Raw genomic sequence first — 23,269 nt, 5'->3', positions numbered from 1 at the left:
AGAAAATAATCAGTAAAAAGTAATCCCTATAAGTACTTTTCATTAGTCTCAAGACATTCCACCACTCTAAAGTTATTTTTAAGACACTGGTTTATGTAGCAGCTTACCTTTTTCAGTCGTGTTAACTAAAATTGTTGATTCTGAATGACCCAGAGGATTGCGAGCATTCAAAGTAAAATTATATATTTCTTGATTTGGAAGCATTTGAAAGAATAACTGATAGCTTTCATTGGTGGGCGCTTCAACTCTTTTAAATCTAACATATTTTCCAGAAAAACTGCAAATTAATGGAGGAATAAGGAATAATGAATTAATATCAAAATAGCAAGAGCTAAAGAGTGTGGAAAAAAAATGAATAAGTTTCAAACAAGTAATGTTTTCAAAGTATTTCTATTCCTAATTATAGATGTATTTTATACTCAGGGAAAGAATGTACATGAGGCAGTAAATAGAAAAAAAATAATCGGCCATAAGCCAACTACCAAAAAATAGTCTGTTCATATTTGAGGTGTCTTGCTTCTAGGCTTTTTAGAAAAAGAGACAAATTGAGTTTGTACACATTAAACTGCAGTACTGATAGGCTATCCAGTTTTATACTGTGTATCTGGTTTTATATCTTGCTCATACTATAAAGGAGACAGAGCACTGCCCTGTGTCATGAAACATCCTTCTCATGTACTCCTCACTGATTAGGTATGACTTCTTTTCCTGGTGACCTTTACCTTTCAAATAGAGTGTAACTTGTATTGCGTGGGCCCACCAATGCTGTTGGTCTTCCTGGATCCCAAGTGCATATAATCTCTTTTAAATCATGTGTCTCACAGTTCAGTTTTTGAGGAATATCAGGTGGATCTAAAAGGGAGAAAAAAAATGTAGTTATTGTTACACATATTTTCCCTGAAAATGTTATGCTTCATATGTTAATTACATTCTGTACAATTTCCTTAAAAAATAAATAATTTATTGTTTACATTTTACTTTTTGAACAATGCAGAAATCACCCTTCTTTCTATAGCATGTTTTTTTGGAGTTCATAGTCCATTAGAAATGATAGATTAAAATATACTGAAAAGTGACTATTAGCTCATTTGAAAACTCTCCAATAGCAACCTGAAGATACTATCATTTTTCTCCCTTAAATCCTATTTTAGCCTACCAAATCTCTCAAAGGAAGTTATGGCCAACAAGTCAGAAAAATATATAGGTCAAAAGTATTATTATCTATCATCTATATATTATGTTATGAAAAGAAGTAGCACATCGTATTAGATCAACGTAAGTTGTGTCACGAGTTTCAGAGTTCTTAAATAAGCAAGGACTATTATTTACAAATTCTCAGTAAAATTCTACATCTCCCCATATTCGAAGTGACTACTGCTCTTCTGTCATTTTCGTTCATTATTACAACTATTCTCTGTGGCTTTGTTCAAGCAGGACTAGAAAAAGAAAAAAGTAGGTTTTTACTGCGTCTGAAACTTTTAGTAATAAGAAAAAATTCTGTAGTCTGACACTGATTATAGAAATTGATATTTCTGTAATTATGTTTAACCAAACTTATACAGAAACTGATACGTCCTACTGTCATATTTATCCAAACTTTCTGTCACTGAAGGAAAGTTTTTAAAAAAACAATAATCTACCTGTTAGAAAATACTGTAAAATTTATTTATTTAAAAATAACTAAGTTTTTAAAATAGTTATTTTATCAACCAAGACTTAGAAAATTGTATTTATCTTCCTCAGCAATAATATCCTCCAGTGATAGTTTAGGTAATACCAGGAAGAGTAATGAGTATTTACATGAAAGTCTAATAAGTGGATAATAAAACTAATATTGACATATTTGTTTTGAAAATTGTTTTAAATCTAAGGCCAAACTTTCATTCATTCTATTAAAATGATATACCAAATTTTTTAGTATATTTAAAATTCTGATTGTTTTACTATTTGGCAGATATATTAAGTTGAAATACTTAAAATCCAAATAACGGGAGAAAGTTAAAAAGAAGTGGAAGCAAAGGCAGAGGGAAAAAATATGAGAGGGCAGTATTTGAAAGGTACAGATTTTTTTTTTCCCTCAAATAAATTAACTTACAAAAGAATCAGCTACAGCTGGGCAAAAGCTGGGTATAAGTCAACTGCATTTCTATTTACCAGCAAACAGAAAAATGCAATTTAAAAAACATATGAAAATATTTTCAAATGAGAAAGCATAAAATTTGACAAATATTTACATGCTCTAATCCTATGTTACTAGTATTATTTTAAAATATCTTAAGTGTAATGAAAGATTAACATTTAGGTTGATATTTAATACTGAAATAACACTATCAATAAAAATAACTCATTCGAAAAATTCCTGAACAAAAATGTTTATAAAAGATCTATTTTGCTTATGACTAAATTAGCACCTGCTTGAACACTGAAAAATATTGGAAAATAATTATTCTTCTGTCTTCTACATAATAAATTTATTTTAATAAACAGGAGGGAAAACGACATTTTTATTAGCACAAACATCAAACACACAGGAATAAATTTACTAAAAGATATACAAGACCTCATATCACTAAAATAAATTAAGACCTAACTAACTAATAGGAGGGATATATCATCATGGTTTAGATGATCAATATTGTAAGAATAAAAATTTTCCTAAATTGATCTCCTAAACTGAGAGATTTAATGTAATCCAAATCAAAATCCTTGCAGGTTTTGATTACATATGTGCATGTACAGGAGAAAGTGACAAGGTAATTGTATAATTCTTTTCTGTCTTTTCTATAAATTACAGGTTAACAGAATATCCATAGGAGAAAGGAGAAAGGAAATAAATGAATCTTGATCCCTAACTCACACCATAAACTGCCCTTGTACATTTCTAGAGAGCTCCCTCCTAATGGGAATTCTACAGTTGCTCCTGAGTTGACAAATACTGAGCAATATTTCAACCTCCAAATGTTACAAATGAAGGTTAAATTATGAATTAAATGAGTCTGCTCTATAAGTATGACAAAAGATTAGAACACTATTCAAAATAATAAAAACTGTGTATGTTCTCATCTTCTAAGTTTTAATTTTTTTCTTTTGTGCTATGAAGTGAGTATCTCACTTTTTGGTATCATCTGTCAGGTAGCTTCACTACATTTACCACTGGTTCTCAACTTAGACTCCGTGATCATTCCTGTGGAATGTTGCAAGTCATTTCCTAAATTCCATTAGGAAAGAAAATTTAATTTTCTAAAATTTAAATCTGAACATAGCCTCACCCTCACTTGAATTCCACAATGCATTACTGAGAAGGCAAAAAGAGAGTAAGGTTACAGACATCAGGCCGAGAAGTGTACCTAATCCTGGTCTTTCTTTTGAAAATAGATCAGCAACTGAACATAATTCATCGTAAGTTTCTATGGAAGTGAAAAAGATACTGAGAATGGCTGATCTAAAGCACAGCTGAAAGTCATAAAAAAAAAAAAAATAAGAAAATCACTAAACAATCAAAAGAAAATCACAAAACCACCCACTACATTTCATGTACTTTATTCATGAGACTCTTAGGCCAAACACAGACAGAGCCTTTAATCCAGAATGCAGGGTGGATGGGAAACACTGCTGGAGGCAAAGCCATCAGGGCACCACATCACAGTAACCACAGGGGAGGGGACGGGAAATCTTGAGATGCAAAACTGTCTGTGGACAGTCCCGCACAACAACTTTTGGAAATGCTGCGGCATTTTAAAACTGCAGGAGCGACTGTGTTAATAAAGAGGCCCTGCATTTTGAAGCATACATTACACATGGAACACAGTGAGACTGGAAGTCTTCTGACACGTGCCATCTGGTTCTCTTCTTCTCAGATGTATTATTGTAAGAGTTGGAGAAGCATATGGTATGCTATTGAAAGATTTTGTGCAAAATAATTTCAATTTCTTTAATTCGGGTACTTATTTTTAAAAAGGTATTCTGCGTTTAGGTGACAAATTAACTCATATGTAGGATTAAGATATATTATGTACTAACTTCCCTTGACTCAACAAAGGTGTTAACTAAGAATTTAAACTAAAAGTTAGTGGCTAAAGGTTTCAAATCTTATTACAAAACCTACAAGTTATATAGATATAGGTATATAGAAACAAACTTAGAACTCTTTAAACAAGCAAAAATTCTGGTGTCTTCATATATTTTTTATATTAAAGAATTAAAAAATAAGAAAGAAATAGAATCACCCCTGTCCCCAAGAAGCATTAAAGCTTTTGGAAAGGATAAAAACAGATTAACGGGAACTTTTTTTAAAAGATATTTTATACTTACAGCCCACAAAAATAACTGTTCCAAAAATGTTTTCTTTTGTTGTGAAAACCACATTTGTTCCACTATTTTCAGAAGCAGAAATATTATAGATCTTGATTGCAACACTTTCCCCATCAAGATGAATAAGGGGACATTTTGTATAGCCGATCTGTGCTGATATCACTTTTTCTTGAGTTACACAACAAAATGTTATATCTGAGCCCACGGGTATCACTTTGTCTTGAGGAAAAACCTTACTCTGAGAATCAGAAGACCCTAGAAAGAGCAAAAGGAATTACAAGGAATTACAAATACTTCAGAAGTCTTTTACTATAAATAGCTTGGTGTATTCAAAACATACCGTTAGGTGCTTTGTAACAACGGTGGCCCAAATATATGTCCCCCAGGTTCCAAAGGAGAAAGACATATACAAGAAATGAAATAAACATGTAGTTTTATTTATTTGTGGTGGGGTGAAGTGGGAGAGCAGAAGAGACTGTAGGTCAATGTCTAAGATCACAGGTTGACATCTAAGAAGTTTTAAAGGTTCAATAAATGGGTTTACATCCACATGCGAACAATCAACACCAAGAAAAAGTCACTCATTAAATAATTCCATTCCTCTAAAATGATTCTATGTATTTAGGGCAGACTTTTTACTTTCCATCACCTTAAATATTTTTGAGCGTTCCAGATCATAAAAATCACTTTTTCTTTAATCCTAACTCTTTGTAGGTTAAAGCTGCGCCTTTGTTTTTGTTTTCATAAATATCCAATCTCTGTAATTACCTCTACTATCCTTTCTACCTACTTATTCTTTCATAGACTGCTACCTGGTTTCTACCCTGACCATTCCACTAAAGTGGCTAGTTGGTATAGTCCTCAATCCAAGGACCACTTCTCAGTAATCTTCCCCTTTTCCTTCACAGCATCTGGTATGCTGCCCAAAGTCTTCCTGAAACCCTCTTCTCTCTTGGGTTCTATACCACCGTACCCTCGTGGACTACTCTTAATCCTCTGCTATTTGCTTTCCGGGCTTCTTTTTTTCCCATCCTCCTCTTAGATATACACGCTTCTAAGAGATGAGTCTTTGGTCTCCATTCCCCTTTTCCTGAATTATGGGAACCTCCAGGATTTTAATTTTTTCACACCACATATATGCTGATGATTCATAAATATGCACCTCTAGCTCCAACTAATCACCTGGATGCCAAACTTGATTTCATTGCTACCCAGACACTTCATAGGTACCTCAAGCTCAATGAGAATGAAAATGAAATTGATTTTTCACATCTAATTTGTTCATATATTTTCTGTCTCAGTGAATGGCACCACCAGTTACCCAGCTGCCCAAACTAACAGTCATCTTTGGCTCTACATCTTCCTCACCAAATTCACAGTCACTAGTTCTAATTCTGTCTCATCATTGCTTTCACACCTTTTCCCCTTTATCATTTCTAAACCCAAGTGTCCTAGTTATGCCTTCACTGTTTTTGGCTTAACTCCAACTAGATTCTCATTCTCTACCTGCTTTCAGTCCTTCCTTCCTCTTGATTCATTTCTCCATATTGTCACTAAAGTGAATAATCTACAATGACCATCATCCTTTTTAAGGCTTCATTTGATTGTCAATAGTTTTCTGGGCCCTCTCTAATACTGCCAGCATTCTACCTGTGTTTGAGTTTTAGTCAATGTACCAGTGATTTTTGGCATGTTTGCAGATTTTCATATTCTCTGCAATATCTCTGCTCTGTGGATGAGAAATGGGGAGCCATTTTTTAAAATATAGACTTGGTCTCTTAACCACCTATATAAAATTTTTAAATGTTCTTCAATGCATACCACAGTGATTTTCAAACTTGGATGTTTATCTAGTCACTCAAGAAGTTCTTTAAAAATACATATTCCTGAAGCCTATCTCAGACTGTTTGAATTGAAGGTTCTGGGATGAGTGACTTGGAAGATCCCCAGGTAATCCTCATGCTGCTAAATGGAGCTCAGAGAACTGAAAGCTTAAACTAAAACTTACCCTTAAGCAAGATTAATCTAATTCACTTGAAACAAAAATTCTTTAAATACACGCTTACGAGAAATGTTCTTCAGTGGGCTCCAGTCACTCCACTCTTTGCGACCAGAGAAATGAGGATCGTCAATGTAGCATCTAATTCCCACAGAGTGAGTGGCACACTCCAAGGGCATGTCTGAGGTCCAGCTCCAGTGATGAACTGTATCTTTACCATTCAGAGTTGTGTTGTAGGTCACCTAAAAAATGAAACATGTAAACAAAATTATATTTCCCAGTAGTGATATGTTCTGCTTTCCTTTAGGATTAAAAAATACAATAGACTGTATAAAAACACCAGCTAAGTAAGTTAAAGATTTGTCCTTTTGTAAAACTATCTCAGTTTTCTACAAGGCATAACAGGAGAGTTATAGTAACAATAATCATGAATCATTTATGTTTACTTCAACTTTAGGCCCTATTGTATTATTATTCAAGATGCTGATATTTCAATACAGTTCACACAAAAAAATATACCATTGCCTTAAATAATCTTCATTTGTCACAGAGAAAAAATAATGGGTTTGTACTTCAAAGAGCTAAAGTTAAAGAGAAGAGAAGCATTTCAACAAACTAAATTATTGTTTTAGACCGCTTGTTTTTTACATAAGTGTTATATATTTTAAATTTTATTTTTAAATATGCAACTTATATAATATAAAATATTAATGTTCATTGTGAAAAATAGACAGGATTTCAATTAAATATTGAGGATCTACTAAAAGAGACCTTGGGATTTCCAGCTAAAGACAATAAATAAAGGCATTTCCTTCTCTCACTCTACAATGAAAGTGTACCAAACTTTCTAAAGATGTAAATGCACGAGGGTAAAAAATAGACGAAATAGAACCAGTAAAATTCTGGATGCTAGAAAGCAGATGAACAATGGCAACTGACTCATTAGACCGGAGAAAGCTGAAGGTCAAGCCTCCAATGGAAAAGCCAGAAACAGTCTTGAGAGTTGTTCAAAGATATATTAGGTACCCAGATCCCCTCCCACATTCTATGCTACCGAAGGACTACTTTTTTCACCCTGGCATAAAGACTGGAGGTTCATTCTCTGGAAAAGTAAAACAGAATACCTCTAGATTGAAGAACCTCAAGAAGAGTTGAGAAAGGGGAATACTGTACCCAAAATGGGGACCACTAACCTATGTATTCTGAAGACTGGGTCAAGACTCCTGCCTTCTTCCCCTAATCAGGTCTCAGAATAGTGATGGCCAAGTTCAGATCGACCAGGTAGGACTCTAAACAAACTTTTCTGAGGCATATGAACAGGTCAAGATAAAAAGCTAAAATATTAAAATTCTGCCTAAAATATTATTAATAACTAGATAGCCCAACCTAACTACCTATGATGAGCCCCAGTCAACAAGTCTCATGTAGGCAAAAAGAAGTTCTAACTAGATTTTTCTTATTAAGTGCCACTCACTTAAATATGAACCGCAACCAAGATGACCAGAAAGTGGAGAAAAAGTTCTAATAAAAAAAGTCAAAGATTGAAACAAAGAAAAAAACAACTTGAAGAAACACACTGCACAGAAAGAAAAAAACATTTTTTTTAAATCACTGATATCCTCAGAGATAAGATATTGCATCCGTGAAACCAGAATTGGATATATTTTAAAAAAAGAACAAAGACCAAAAACCAGCTCTTTATGTAAATTAAAAATATATATATGTTAATAGAAATTTAATAGCAGACTGTAAGATAAAGCTTAGGAAAAATTGCTCAGAAAATATAGCAACAGGCATTTCAAAAGTAACAATGATAAGACAATTAGAGGACCATTCTGGAAGATACACTTTCTCAAGAACTAGGTTCTAAGGGAAAAAAGGAGAAAACAGAGATGAGGAAATCCAAGATACAAAAATAAGAAAATTTCCCAAGCTGATGACATATTTTCAGACTGAAAAGGTCCCCAAATGAGTGTCCAGCACAACAGATGAAAATAGATTCATGATCAAAAAATAAATAAATAAATAAAATTCTTTTTTGAATAATGCCTTCAAAAATCTAGAGAAAATTTTCTGATCTAGAATTCTATACCTAGCTAAACCACCAATCATGAATGAATGCAAAATAAGGGCATTTTAAAAAATGTCATGTCACAATGTATTCATCAAGTAGCATTTTATATTCTCACTAGAAATGTATGAAAGTTCCAGTTCTTCTGCATCTTCTCAATATTTGAAGTCAACAGTCTTTAAAAAAAAATTTTAAATTTTGTTGGCAACTAATTTAAATTTAAAAAATAAAATACATCTGCAAGGTAGCATTATAAAGGGCAGAGAATATCTGTAATAAAAAGCAAATAAATACCAGAACATATGCTTTCACCCAAAATGAAGACATAAAAGGAAGACAGGGAATTCAGGATAAAGAAGATCCATCAAAAGGTAAAAGGAATCTCCTGGATGATTATGGAGACCCCTTGGACCATAGCTTTCTGATGAATGTGCCAAAAGACAATGAAGTTTGTCTTAAATGGGTTATGGGTATACCTAGGTTTTAATCTGCAAACATAGGGTTGGCTGATAGAAGCTGAGACCACTGGCATTCCTGAAACATTTCTTGCCACAAGAATTCTATGCTATTCACCCCACTCTATGTTATACAAATATTGTCAGTGTCTGTGTATGTCTTTGTGAGCCCTTATATGAAAAGGATTGGGCAGTAAATCAGAAGGCCCTCAGAAAGATTTATTCACAAATATATAACTGATAAAACACCAGTATGTTTGAACATTCGACAGGAGATTTACACAACCTGGAGAGAATTTAGGATTGAATTAATGAAGCAGACTAAATAAAACTAAAAATACAAGACAATACAAGAAATTATAAAACACACACACACGAAAGAGTACACACTACTTGGTTCAATTGTGAATAGTGTTTCCATAACCATGATACAAACAATGACCACTGGTCTACCAATGGTCTACCAATAATTACAGCAGTACAGTATTGGAAAAAGGTAGAAAATATAAGAGAGAAAGGGAGGGAAGGAGGAAGGAAGGGGGAAGAGGGCAGGGAGAGAGCAATAGCAAGCAAGCGGGAGCATGGAAGCAAGCACACAAGCATGTGAGAGTGTGGGCCTGGGCTGGGAGGTGAGAGGGGACTAATTTTCACCTGCCATTGTGCAAACTTAATAAAACATTGCTCGAAATTGAAAAAAGCAAGAAAAAGCAACATTAGCATGCTATTTGGAAAAAACGAAGATTAAAAAAGAATTGCTAAAATTGCATTGAAATTGGTTGTTTACAGAGAAAGAAAAATGAGGGGAGGGGAGAGGAGGGTGCTGCGTAACTCCCAGGGGTCACTCGCGTCTGGTCTGTGCCACGCACAGCTTCCACGGCTACAGGTGATGCGTGAGCAGAAACTGTCAAGTTAAAAATGACACACAATAAATAAAACACTAATGTATAGTGTTCTTGATCTCTAAACTGTTGTAAGTGTTATAAGCTGTCATAAAATGACTGATTATAAGTAATTCTAACTTAAACACTGATATTAATAATATAAAATTATAAATAAAAATGTCACATTTTTAGACCTGAATCATTTATTCTCATTATTTCACTTTTTAAAATTAATTTGTTCTATCTCTAATTTTGTTACCTCTTGCTACATCTCCCCAAAGATTTTTCTTCAAAGATCATATTCCCAAAAGTAAGGAATTACTACCTTGTCTTTATTGTCTTGTTATGCATCTTGTGGCAATGAGTCATAGAATCTTAGAACAATATTTCCGTTCATCCATGTTTGATTTTACTCACACTTCAAAGAGTATCCCTCTTATCCTGCCATCTCAAAGTCAGTTTTAAAAATAAATGTCTAACCAATGTACTATATACCTGAAACTAAATAAAATAAAAAAATATATATATAGTCCACAAAGTAATGACAACTAACAGTTGTTTAACAGCTTTATAAATATGTCATGAACTAGAGCAAATATTTGCACCACTTTACAAATGAGGAAAAGGTTTTAAGAAGTCACCCTAAGGCAGTAAGGAGTAACCCAGAAACAAAATGCTGTCATAATAAAAGGCTAACGATTTTCAATAGGTAATAATTTTAAGACAATAATGGCAGAGCTATATCAAATCTAGCTGCGAATCAGATTGACAAACAAGAACTGCCATTAAAATTCAAGAAAATAAAGAGCATTTTAGGCTGAGATAATTAGAATGGGCTTTAAAATAAAGGGTAGGATTTGGCCTGGGTCTTAAAATGTGAGTTCGATCTGAACAGGTGAAAAAAAAGGAGGGTACATTTGCTTATTATGTAAAATAAACTGTGGTGGTTAGGAGCAGAGGCTATGGAACAAAACGGCCTGGGTTCACGTTCTGCCTCCACCACTTACTGTCTTCCTGTGACTCTCTATCTTCACCTGTAAAACGGGGATGATGCTAATAGTAGCCCCCTCATTGGTCCGTTGTGAGGATGCAAAGAGTTAATATACAGAGAGCTTTTACGACAGTGTCAAGAATGCCAAAAGCATTAGATACAAGAAAATAGCAAATATGACTATTATTTTACGAATATAATACTTAAGTTGTCAAAAAGGAAAAGTAGGAGAGTAACTAAGAAATACAGAACAATCCTATTTGTTATCTTTATTCATCTATGGCAAATAAATTGTAAAATCATGAAATGGTTTGCTAATTCTTTTTTTTTCCTAATACTTAAATTTATACCTAAGCATATTTCAAATCCATTAAAAAAAGAAAAGAATAAAAGAATAAAAGGGGGAATTATCACATACCGGCTATCAAAACTTTTCACTACTACTTCTCATTGTCCCTTAGACTAAGAGCAAACTAAAGATAGGTTAAAGCAAACCATTCATAAACAGAATTTTAAAAATAAGAAAAAAAAACATGTACTACTAAATTTAAGAATGTTATTTTAGATTAAGATAAATTCAAACTTACAGATTTATACAAAATTTCTCAACAATTACTATGGCTAAATATATTTCAAAACATTTATTTTTATGTTCATAGTATTAGAAAAAGATAAAAATGAAAGTAAATTATATGTGCACTTTTATTTATGTAAAAATATGCATATAAAATGCCTAGACAAGAATATACAGAAATAATGTTTACTATGTTCAAATGGCATAATCGTGGATTAGTCCTCCCTTAATCTCCTGAACTTCTTATAATGGTTACACATTATTTTAATGATTAAAGATTTTGAGTCATGGCATATAGTTTTTAATGGAGCCTGACAGGATATCTGATCTACTTCTTTAATAATCCAAAGGTTCACTGATATCACCTTAAAAATCTTTTTTACAAAGTAAAAAGTTTCTCTTACGTTACAGGAAGAAAAAAATCTGTTTTGTTCAGACTTACTAATTTTACGACTTCCACATTCTCTTTACGTAGAATTTTAATTTCCCAAATGACATTTGAGTGATGTGGAAAAACAGAACCCTTATCATTCCACTTTAGATGTAATGTAGAAGTTGGGAAATCGGCAGACAAATTCAAGATCTCTGGTGTGTCTGGAATGAAGGCTTAAAAAAGGAAACAAAAGATAAAAAAAAACTTAGTAAAATAATTTTTCATATCATAATTCCATTAGTTAATTAATTTTAAACTCTATTCTTTCTTAATAAAAAATAATCAAGATTTAAAAGCAGACTTTTGAACTTATTACTGAAAAAGGAGAATATATGTATTCATTTGTATAAGCAGCTCCAAATGATTCATTAGCCAAATTTGAGAAAATTATTTATCAGCTGTCTGTTTCAAGTCCATATTTTTTCTAATACAAATGGAAACTGGGTTTCCACTGCATTCTAGTGTCATCTGGTCTGAGACCTATAAGTAGGCAGCATCGGAGAAAAGAACAAGCACTTCCTTTGTACGGCCATAGGTCCAGCCCTAAGACAATGATGAAATATGGAAAGTTTGCTTTGGTAAAGCTTTCTGTTTTCTCTGTAGCCCTCCCTGCCCCCTTCCCCTTCCCACCTCGTGCTGGGGGAAGTCACCCACATGAGGATGCTATGGGGTATTCCTGGTTCTAGGTATCAGTAAATAGCAGCAGAACCATAGTAATGACCAAGGCATTGAGGGACAAAGCAAACAAGTTAACTGTGCAGATCTAAGAAGTATTTAGGAGGATCTTGAATTCTTTCAGGAAGGCTGTACAAGGGATGCGAAAGAATAAGGTAATCAAGTAGGAGACCACTGGAAAAAAGCCTCAATAAACAGTCAAAGCTTGTTTGGGTGCTATGGATAGTTATACCTTCAAGGAACCAGAGACTCTCACAAGAATCATGAGAGGGAATGACATAGAAGTAGAAGGAAGCCACAGAAAACCCAGGATCACTGAGATCAAAAGAAATGGGTTTTCACGTACCAAATAAAAGAGTTCAAAGAGGAAGACAGAAAAGACTACTGACACTGGCAAGGGGACCGTCAATCTTTGAGAAAGAAGTCTGGGAGGGCAGTGCGCTCTGAAGATCCATGACAAAAGGTGAGGGAGAAAACCGTGCTCAAAGATATGGGCATCCCTCAAGGAGAAACGTGAACTAAAAGTAAGGAGCAGAAAAAGTAAGGTATCCTTTAAAATCTCCAAGTCTCCCTACCTAGAGGGGATGAGTAAGTTATTAAAATGTTTTGATCAGTGGAAAACTCACAAAGTATGAGCCTGTTACGTTCTATGATACATACATAGGCTTTCTGGTGTGAAGGGCAGAAAAACTTGGGATCCTTTCTTGCATGTTCCCTCCTCAAATGATGGTAAGGTGAACGTAAATTAAAAGAAACCCACAGACACATTCTCTGGCCTGACATCTATCCTAGCGCTTCCCCTATGAAGCTCAATGATCTATCAAATAAAGTCCCGGCTAGCATGACCTATAAGAGTTTGCAGGTGTACAGTAGCGGAAGGCGCTGAACAACAAAAATTGCAGACCAAGCCCATATAAATTCATCTTGGAACTTAAAAATAAGTCCTTAATAAAATTAACTAAAATCTCCTGACCACAGCGCTCACCACTAGATTTATGTAAAATGTTTAGGGCTATACGGGAAACAGAATGTACATACAGCAAAGTCAAAAGTTACACAGCTAGATAAGGACTGTGGAGGATGCTTCATAGCGGAAGTGTTAAGTAGGATGCTGCTTTTTAAAAAGAAGCAGTAAACAAGGGGAAAGTTGCTGATTTAGCACCAGGAGAGGGAATCTCCAAGGTGCCAGTGTGGCCACACAGAGAAGAGGCTTCTGAAACATGGTTCTTTCTAATGTTTCAAGATATCAAGACGTAGTAACTTAAAAATTATGAAACATGTATTTTAATAAGGCAACATTCACCTATTAAAATGCTTCCCTCCCTGAAAAGCCCACCTAATTTACATGTTATTTAAATAGCAGTAGACTACTCTTCAAAACACAGGTCATATCCAATATTTCACAGTAAAAATAGTAATTACAAGTGAAAAGATTAAACACACACACACACACACTTTTTTCACTTCTTTCATTATAATATATATGGGAAGGGCCCCTAAGCAACCATGACTGTCATCTGCATTTCTTTCTAGCTAAATTAGACACTTGAAGACAATGTTAACTTGCTTTCCAGAAACTAGGAATTTTTCAGCTAGGAAAGAAATTTCATCAGTCTTGTTTATTTTTTAAAGCTAGCAAGTCTTCACCCATCACTTCCATGTTCTTTTTTGCCTTAGAAGACGGGAGCTTTCACAGCACTTTCATGGGATCCACAGTATTTATTCTGCTTCAAATAGATCTAAATTTTCAGGTTATTTTAAGAAACTGAGATATTAATATTCTTTTAAAAAAACTTATTTTTGTACCTGCCCCTGTCAATTAGAAGCTTATTGCATTTGTGTATATGTTAAATACCTTGTTTGCTTTATATGTATATTTTTGAAAGCATTTTAAGATGTAGATAAATCTTAATTTCTCATACTTTTATTTAGTAGCAAACTGCCAAAGAACCCAGATCTTCTCTAATGCATGGTTACCTATCATTTCAGTTTCTCTTGCACATAGTAGGTGCTCAAAAATTTGCTGATGATCTACAGCCCTCTCTTTTAGTACCTAATTTGCTTTTCCATTTTCTTATCAGTATTTTCTTAGTAGTTGTAGTAATATCTTAGTATTGGATACTGTTAATCTGATATATAAATCACAGTCAGGCCATTATTAAAAATACTATCAACAATTGCTGATATACAAAAACAATGAAATATTAATCAAATAAGTCACCTAGAGTCTGTCTTGATTTTCCTTTCTAATTCTTTCTAACACTGTAATTCTTAAGTAATGTCCTAGAAATAACCTTCTGAATACTTACTAAAAAGTCAGACAATACAAACAGGCTCCCTGACAGGATCCCAGGGAAATTTTTTAAAAATCTGGAGTGAAATTATGTTAGATTCCTCAGACCTTACAAAATAATTCCATATGAATAAGAGATTTAAACCAAGTATGAAAATGAAACCAAAACTTCATAAAGAAGAACAGCAAGAGAGTCTATTTAAATGAAACTTGTGATAAGAAAAATATCACGGTTTAAATTTTTAACTTAGAAAAATATTTGTAGCAAATATAACCATAATATAGAGAGAGTTCTTGTGAACTGATGAGGAAAAAGATAAATTTCAACATGAGAAAATTTATGAAGGCTACAAATAGTTCAGAAAAGAATAAAAATGACTGATAACTCTCTTATAAAAGTAACCACAGAAATGCAAAAAGAACAGTGCTATAATTTGGGGCTCATAAGACTGAAATGGCAACTGAAGTGAACAATACCCAGTGCTGGCAAGGATGCGGAGTAACAGGCGCGCTCTACTTTGATGTTTGTGTTCATGTAAAAAGGTTCAAAACTTTCATAGAATAACTTGCCATGGATATCAAAAGTCATAAAAAGTCATGCCCCTAAAGCAGCATTCCCAATCCTAAGAATTTAGCCTAAGAAAGTCATCACATGAAATCAGAAGCATATATATGTGAAAGATGTTCAATAAAGCATTGGTTATTATACTGAAAAACTGGAAATAAAAATCTTAATGTTAATAATCACTTAAAGTGATACTGGAAATTCCATTCAAGAGAATACTACGCAGCTCATATTTAGATTACGACTGGAAAATCGATCTGTGTCTTCTGTTAAGCAGGTGATAAAGCAATATGAACCTTTTACTTATATTTACATGAATAGAAAATATACCTAGGTGTTAACAGCATTTCTCTGTGGGTACTAGGATCATGGATGATTTGTACTATACGAGCTCATGTGGCTCTCACATACAACCACAGAAAGAAAACGACACCCATGGCTCTTCTCTTTTTACCTTGAAAGATGAGCTAAGAAGCATTTTCCCCAGACAACGCTTCGGCCAGGAAATGGGACAGATTCTGAGTTCCTGGAGAGCATGCTTTGTTATTATTCTTTCAAAATCTGTGCTATCTCAGATACAGACCATTCCAAACATGCATCCTGTCCGTGAAATTGGACAGATCGCCAAGCTAATGATATTTTCTTTCCCTTGCTTCAAAGGAAGTCATCCTCATAAGACTCATTATAATATCATGGTAATACCATTCTGTAATAGTTGTCAGGAGCCAACAAACCTGCTTACTCCACCACTCAAACAATCAAAACTACTGAGGTATTTAAGGTCTTTTTATGTAGCAAAATTTCCATTTCTATCAGCTTGGGTTTACTTACGGGGGCCACTCAGCTTGTAGCATATGTATTAAGGCATTCGATCAACAGATCTGTAAAAGGCACTAGGCTTGGTGCCAGGTGTAGAAGACAAAGTCCCTGCCCTCAGAGAACCTATTTTCTTGTGAAGGAGATTCGCAGTAAGCACCTAATTACATAACAAGTAATGCAATTTTGAGAAATGTCACAATGGAGAAGACTGCCTAAGGGGAAAGTTAAGAAAGGAACAGTGTTTTCTCTGGGAGGGGATGGTCAAAGAGGACTTCCTAGAGCAAGGAGCACTTGAAAATTCTGAAAGGTGTGTAGGAATCAAGAGGCAAAGAGATGAAGAGAAAATTATCCAGTTGTGGGAAAGGTCTTGAACTCTGTGACAGCTGTTTCGATGGACTAGAGAACAGTGTGCTTCTTTACTGATTGTGGTAATGCCCTACGGTCCATAGGATGCTTGCTGGGTAATGAAAGAAGTGGTGTAACAGCTGAAATTCAAAAGAATGGTCAATTCCTTCCAATGATAAAATCCACAATACTAACAAGACACTGTTCTGAGTTATTGTCAAAACAATTTTCTTTTCAAATACTTACAGACGTTTTTTTCATTTAGTATGAATTTACTTATAGAACCTCTAAAATCATGTAGAGGCTTTACTGTTATTTCGTAATCACCAGGCGCAAGAGTTGGGATTTTATTATTTGTTTTGCCCAATAGATAACAAGAATTGGACCTGCAATATAAAAAATCAAATTTTAATCAACAGGTAAAATTAACAGTTCGAGTTTCCTTAAAACTTGATTAACACAAAATGCACTGGAAAATATTTTATGCTCTTTTGTATACAAAAACATGATAGGTTATACTGCATCTTAAGATTGAAAAGGAGAGGTTAATGGTAAGTGCATCAATGTAGGTGTAGGAAAAATAATCAGATTGTACTAGAAATTAAGCATAGATGATTCTTTCAAGAAACAGAGTCTTAGTTAGCATGCTCTTCACCCTCCCACCCATCTTCCCTTTGCAGTCTTACCTTGGCTGCACACGCCGCACCTCTAAAAGCCCCACACTTCTAGGCCAGATGTATACTAAAATTCACAAAGAATACTGGCTACTTGTCACCCCTAAAAACATACCCTCAACTTGTCTGCTCCTCTGTCCTGGCTCACGGTTCACTGAACAAAACTAGTTCTTTCAATACTTCCAGTTCCCCACCCATTATCTCTCAGACGAAAGTGATTTTTTCCTCTGTGGTTTCATGGTCCTTTTATCTTTATAGAACACATTTATATTCTTTGTATTGTTATTCACGTACATTTCTAACTTCCTATAAAATTTTAATTCAAGCAAAGGGACTTTTGGTGGCTCCTGCATCCCTGCCCACACCTCAGCACCCAGCACAGGCTTCTTCACGTTGTTCACTGAGGACCGAGGATGTGAGAGGGTCGGCTCACCTCCTCTCTGTTCAGATAGTGAGGCTGAATTCTCTACATTGCACTATTTCTTATGTCCATGCCGTCGGACCCACTATTCCTTCAGCCTGGAATGTCTTCCAGTCCTTGTTCTTCTGAGAAAACTGAGTAGTCCTACTCCACAACTACATCTTCTCCAAGAAGCCTCTGCACTCCCTGGCCCTTCACGAACGATTTCCATCGGCACCAGATCCCCAGTGTTAGGATTTGTTCATTGTGAACTCCTGGGGGGCCAGAACAAACGTCCCCGGGGTGGCCTGCGGTTCATCAGTGCTCTTACCACATTTTCAGGTTCTCCCCTTCTGAACTCACAGTAGGCCTGCACTTCTCCGCTCCTCTGAGGTAAGAAAGGCACGGTGATGTGACTTTATTTGCTGAGAAATTATAGCGAAAGTCACACCTATCAATGTAGGAAGCTCGGAAAGCCAGCAGGCTGTGCTCCCTCCTTCCCCGTCACCCCACCTCCTGAGGTGCTGGAGGGTGAGGGCCCCTCAGCCTGGGGCCCTAAGGATGAGACAAGGGGCAGAGATGTGAACTGATCAAAGACTAACACGAAACACAAGCAGGAAATAATCCTTTATTTTCACAGCAGAAAATAAGGAAATAAGATTTGAGAGTTGTTTCTGCAACACAACTGAACTCATCCAGGCTGATAAATGATCCCAACGCTTAGACTAATGTTTAGTAAATGTACACTGAATGGGAAAAAACATCTCAGTATACTTAAATACACATTTATGTCCATTTACATGAGGACCACTCATCAGCAAACTGGGACCTGGAGCAGCTGTGCTGGAATTCTTCTGCTTCCCTACATAAGTCATGCCCGACTAGGATCAGGGGAGAGCAAGGGGTGTCATCTGGTTTGCAGGCGGCTCAAAAGCCTCAACTCCAGGCTCGAAGCTCCTCTCCCACTTCAGCACTACCTGAGAGGGTAAAGTGGTGCAGCAGAACCTGTCACTTGCCTCCTAATGTCCACTTTCCCCTTTTCCTTAGTAGCATTAAGTCAGTGTTTATCTGGGCACGCTGCCATCCAGTTAAGAGAAGGCATGGCCCAGCCTCTGTGCAACTAGGCTGAGCCATCTAAGTTCTGCCAATGAGATGGACTTCTTAGAAAGCTCCTTGAAGAAAAGCATCCATCTTTTCCTTCCTGCTTTCTGGAATGCAGGTATGATAGCCGCTCCTCAAGCATTACCTTGGACCATGAGATCTCAAGCCAAAGATGGCAGAGTAGTATGATATAGAGGAACCTGGATTTCTCATGGCCATAAACAACCATGTCAGCCTTGAATGCCCACTCCAGACTTTTTATAAGAGGATAAATGCCTCACAGAAAATGCCTGCTAAGCCACTCCTACTGACATTTTCTCTTAGCCACAGTCGAAACTCAACCTGACATCGGTAGACAAATACAGACCAGAACCCAGAGCATAGTAGAGGTGTGTTACTTACTTGCTATTAATATAACAAGAATCAGAGTTTTGGCTAGGGGAAAGGTCTGTTTCCATGTTGACCGATGTAAGATTGAGAATTTTTAGAAGATAGAGAGCTAAGACTAAAACATTTTATTTAAAAATTCACAGAACAAAATCTTAATGCTCTAAAATTAAAGAGAAAGAACTTTTATTTTTAGGTTGTAGCTGTAAATCAAAGTGTTTCCATTACCTGTTTTCAATGCAAACTTCGTGAACACCGCGGCTGGCTCCAGAGAGTTTCCAAGAGCAGTCCCACACTTGTAAATTGTTAGTTACACACTTCAAGTTATGAGGAGCCCCTGGAAGAGAAACCATGTGCGTGCACACACGCACGTGCACACGCACACTTAATAATTTAACTGCAGTGTAGAAAGTCAACATGTTAAACCATTTTCAATCCTAAGTATAAGCATATGTGTCCACAGAGGGCCCGTGTTCTTTGTGCTGAGATGAACCTATAGTCACAGGAGGTGACTGGTTTTCTATCTCTTCCTGTAGCTCTGGCTTTAACAAGCTTGAAAGCGACCTGATGAAAGCGAGCCAACCATTAAACCACTTAGGGGTTAGGCTTTTATCAAAAATTCCATTTCCAGGCAACTAAGATTGACAGAGGGAGTGCTCGTGTAGATGCAGTGATGGAACCAAGAGAGGGCCTGGGAGAATTTTAATCTCTAATAGACCCATTTGCCAAAAAAAAAAAAAAAAGAGAAAAGAAAAAAGAAAAAGTAACTCTAGGTAAAAACTATGTCTTTCCCACGCCCACAAACACAGCTTCTGAACGCTCCCGGCACTACTGTTTCACTGCCTTCTACCGGGCTGCCACCTACGTGGAAATCCCATAACCACCCTTCAGATTTTTATGAAGCGTATTAAAATTCATACAGTAATGAACTCACATGAGTCCCTGAAAAATATATATTTCATGTGGGCCTAAACAACCGAAAAGTAACAAATAATTCAGAAGATTACAATCCTAACAGTACTTATAGCTATAAAATAACATTATGTCATGGACCACATGAGCACTATAGGATGATAAAAGAGCATTCTAAAAGGCATGAAAAAAAAGGAGAGTATAAGAAAGAGGGAAGAAGGAAGACAGAAGGAAAAAAGAAAAAAGAGAGGGAGAGGGAAGAGATAAATGCAATTATAGTGTGAAAAAGGTATTCTATCTCAGACGCTCTAATAAATATCTATGAAAACATTTTTTCTTTAACTTTTTCATATGGTTGGTATGTTAGACACTAAAGCAATAAATTGTTATAAAGCTATTTACGTAAGAGACAAAACAAAAATATTACAAGCGCTCACATTAAAAATCATCGGTAATCATATTTAGTGGTGATCTTGAGGAAAAGAGAAGATCTGTTTAATTATGGAAATAATATAAAAACTAAACCCCGGGCAGAAGGATAATAATGGTTTTTCTTGTTTTTTGTTTGTTTGTTTGTTTTTCCTGGAAATAAGCTTGGTAACATCTACGCAAACATTCTTAATATAGTTAAGTAAGATGAAAACAAACATTATTAGAGAAAAGTATTTGACTGCATTTATGTGACATTCTGAAAATTATAGAGACAGAAACAGGTCAGTCTGGCTGCAGGAGGGATGGGGGGCGCCGCCTACAGAGGAGCACGCGGCGTTTTCTGGAGTAAGGGAACTGCGCTGTACCTTGTCTGTGCTGACAGCTATGTGACTATATATGTGTCAAAAATCACAGAACTTTATCCTAAAAGGGTGAATTTTATTGTATATAAGTTATGCCTTAGTCTTTCTAAAATGAGGAAAGACTACTTAGCTCTATCTTTAAGGGCTTTTTAAAAAAGAAACCAAAAGTACATATAAAGATGACAAAGAAATGAATTTTAACCACCAAAAAACTAAAATTTCAATGAAGACACAATCTCCCATTGCATTCAGTTCATTCTCTATGACTCTGATGTACTTACCCTTTTTCTGGCTATTTACTTGATTCATTAAATATAGAAGAACGAAGGTTGATAAGAGCCACCGGAAATTTGAAGTTGTCTTCATTCTTTTACTGTCCACCATCCAGGATAGTCGTCTCAAATATAAGAAAATGTCCATGATCCATGCAATGCAATCAGTCCTAGATGAGAAGAATTTCAGATGGTGTTCAAAATGCTCCAAACACATGCCTTTATGCAGTGCACACTAACAGTGAAAATGAGCGCTGACAGCCACTGAAACAAGCTGTACATTAATGACTTTGAGGACGCTATGCTCAAGCTGGCCTGGTTTTAGGAGACATTAACAATCAGACCCAGCTGTTGCTTCAGAGATCCATTACAGAGTCAATTTCAAACGACAGCCTTCAAGTTCAAGATTCTAACTGAAGACGTTCGTCGACTCTCCACCCTAATGCTACTATAGAAAAGCAGTGCATTAAAGTTTTGACAATTTTAAGTGATACATGGAATGACATTTTAAAATTTAATTGGTATATATTGACTTTTGTGGTCACTTATTTATGACAAGTAACATCTATTTTCTTTTCCATTTACACTATGACATAAAGTTTCTATTTCATATACATTTAAACAAAGAAAAAACTGGGGTAAATAAGAAAGAGGGTTTGCAGCTGTGATAAAAATATCGATGACACAGAAATGACTAAAGCTTAACACTACAACAACTACACTGTGAAAGGGGCATTGGTAGACATGAAAGCTCAACACGGTGCTGTTGAAAACAGAATGCCTGTGGCTGAATCTGGTGGGTGGCAAGAAGGGGCTGTGACAGAGGCAGGTGATGTTCGGCCCAGGAGCTCCTGATGCATGCCAGCAACTGCTGAGACAGCCGGCCAAACGCCAGGCCCTCATCCAGGCACTGGAGGTGCAACACGAACTAGACAAAGTTCCTGCTCTCGAGGAGCTTAGGACTGAGAGAGATACACACATGAACAAATAAGAAATTCAAGATCCTGATATGCGCTTCAAAAACCAAAATAAGCTAATACGCATGAGAGTGTGTTAGTGAAGTTTGCTACCTGACCTGAAATCTGACTGAGGAGAAGACTGCCATGTTGAGATCAGGAGAACAGCAACAGGAGCAAGCACAATGACCCGAATACGAGGACAGAGTGGAGGGACATGAGTCAGACGTAGACCGCTCAGGGCATGGAGCGCCTCGTGGCCATCGGAGGGATGTGGAGTTTAACGAGGCTGAGATGAGAAACCACCGGAGCCTTTTAATCAAGGAAGAGCCATGATCTGATTTGCATTTTGGAAAGATTTCTCTAGCTGCTTCGGGGAGGAGACCCTAGCAGGAGGGAGCAGAAGCAGTGAAACCACAGTGCACCTGAGAGTACTATGCCGGGCACTCAAGTTCTAAGAGTGGCGGTGGCGCGAGGCGGTCAGATTCAGGCTGCCTCAGAGGTGGCAGGTCTGACTGAGGGACTACAAGCAGGACAGCACGGCGGTCCAACACACAGGTCTGAATCCTGGCCCTGTCACCTCTCGTGCGATCTTTGCCTCCCTGCGCCTCAGTTTCCTCATCTGTAGAGTGGGCATAACTGCATTTTCCTTTTAAGTTTGTTGTGAAGATTAAATGAGTAAATATATGTAAAGCACTTGAAACAGTGACGAGCTCATAGTAAGTGCTGTTAGTACTTTGTATGTTGTGTGAGGAAGGGAGACCTCGTAAGCAGCAAGGATGGCTACTCGATTTGGCGGAAAAACAACGAATGGAGGGTGGTGCCATTTAACTCCTCCCTGGGTGCATGAAGGACGAGGCGGCAACTTACGGGGCGAAACAAAAGGGTTTGAAAATTTGTTATAGAAGTCAGCTTTGATATGCCCCTGGTCTCCATTCCACAGAGAAGAATTCTACCCACAGAACGTAAAAGAATAGTCGAGGGAACCAGAGCAGCTAACAAAGACGCGGGCACCGAAGAGGAAAGCCTGCCACCGCTGACACCGAGGGCCCTCAGGGCAAAGATGGTCACTCGGCTCCTCGCACAAAGCCCGTCAGCCGACAAGTCCTTCCGGTGTACTGAAAACTCCCAGTCAGACCTGACACTGCCTCATTTTTATATGGGAACAGACGATCGAGAATCACAAAATGTACAAGCAAGGCCTAGAACATCAAAGAGAAATTCAGCATAAACTGGATAACCAAAAGGAAAGTAATAATTACTCCCAGAAGAAAAGGGATACTGTGGAAAACAGGAAAACTAGAAAGATAAAAACAACAGACAACCATTTCTAAATAATATTCTCAAAGCAAACATGGCAG

The 23,269-nt window shown here is 36.3% G+C and overlaps 1 protein-coding gene across 4 annotated transcripts in view; it reads right to left on the bottom strand.

The window, feature by feature from the left end:
* LIFR (LIF receptor subunit alpha) overlaps positions 1-23,269 on the bottom strand; it is a 104,027-nt gene that overhangs the window by 27,427 nt on the left and 53,331 nt on the right. For all 4 annotated transcript variants that reach the window (XM_016153844.2, XM_036226191.1, XM_036226189.1 and 1 more), the window contains 8 exons: positions 20,962-21,122; positions 19,203-19,311; positions 16,659-16,798; positions 11,725-11,888; positions 6,378-6,552; positions 4,312-4,566; positions 723-852; positions 108-277 (listed from right to left, as the gene is read on the bottom strand). In XM_016153844.2, coding sequence (XP_016009330.2) covers positions 108-277; positions 723-852; positions 4,312-4,566; positions 6,378-6,552; positions 11,725-11,888; positions 16,659-16,798; positions 19,203-19,311; positions 20,962-21,122 — 1,304 coding nt within the window. The remainder of the gene's footprint in view (positions 1-107; positions 278-722; positions 853-4,311; positions 4,567-6,377; positions 6,553-11,724; positions 11,889-16,658; positions 16,799-19,202; positions 19,312-20,961; positions 21,123-23,269) is intronic.

Source organism: Rousettus aegyptiacus, unplaced genomic scaffold, assembly GCF_014176215.1.
Source record: "Rousettus aegyptiacus isolate mRouAeg1 unplaced genomic scaffold, mRouAeg1.p scaffold_m13_p_8, whole genome shotgun sequence".
In the NCBI taxonomy this organism is placed as follows: domain Eukaryota; kingdom Metazoa; phylum Chordata; class Mammalia; order Chiroptera; family Pteropodidae; genus Rousettus; species Rousettus aegyptiacus.
The sequence above is the reverse complement of the archived record's forward strand: the minus strand, read 5'-3'. Positions and strand labels throughout refer to the sequence as shown.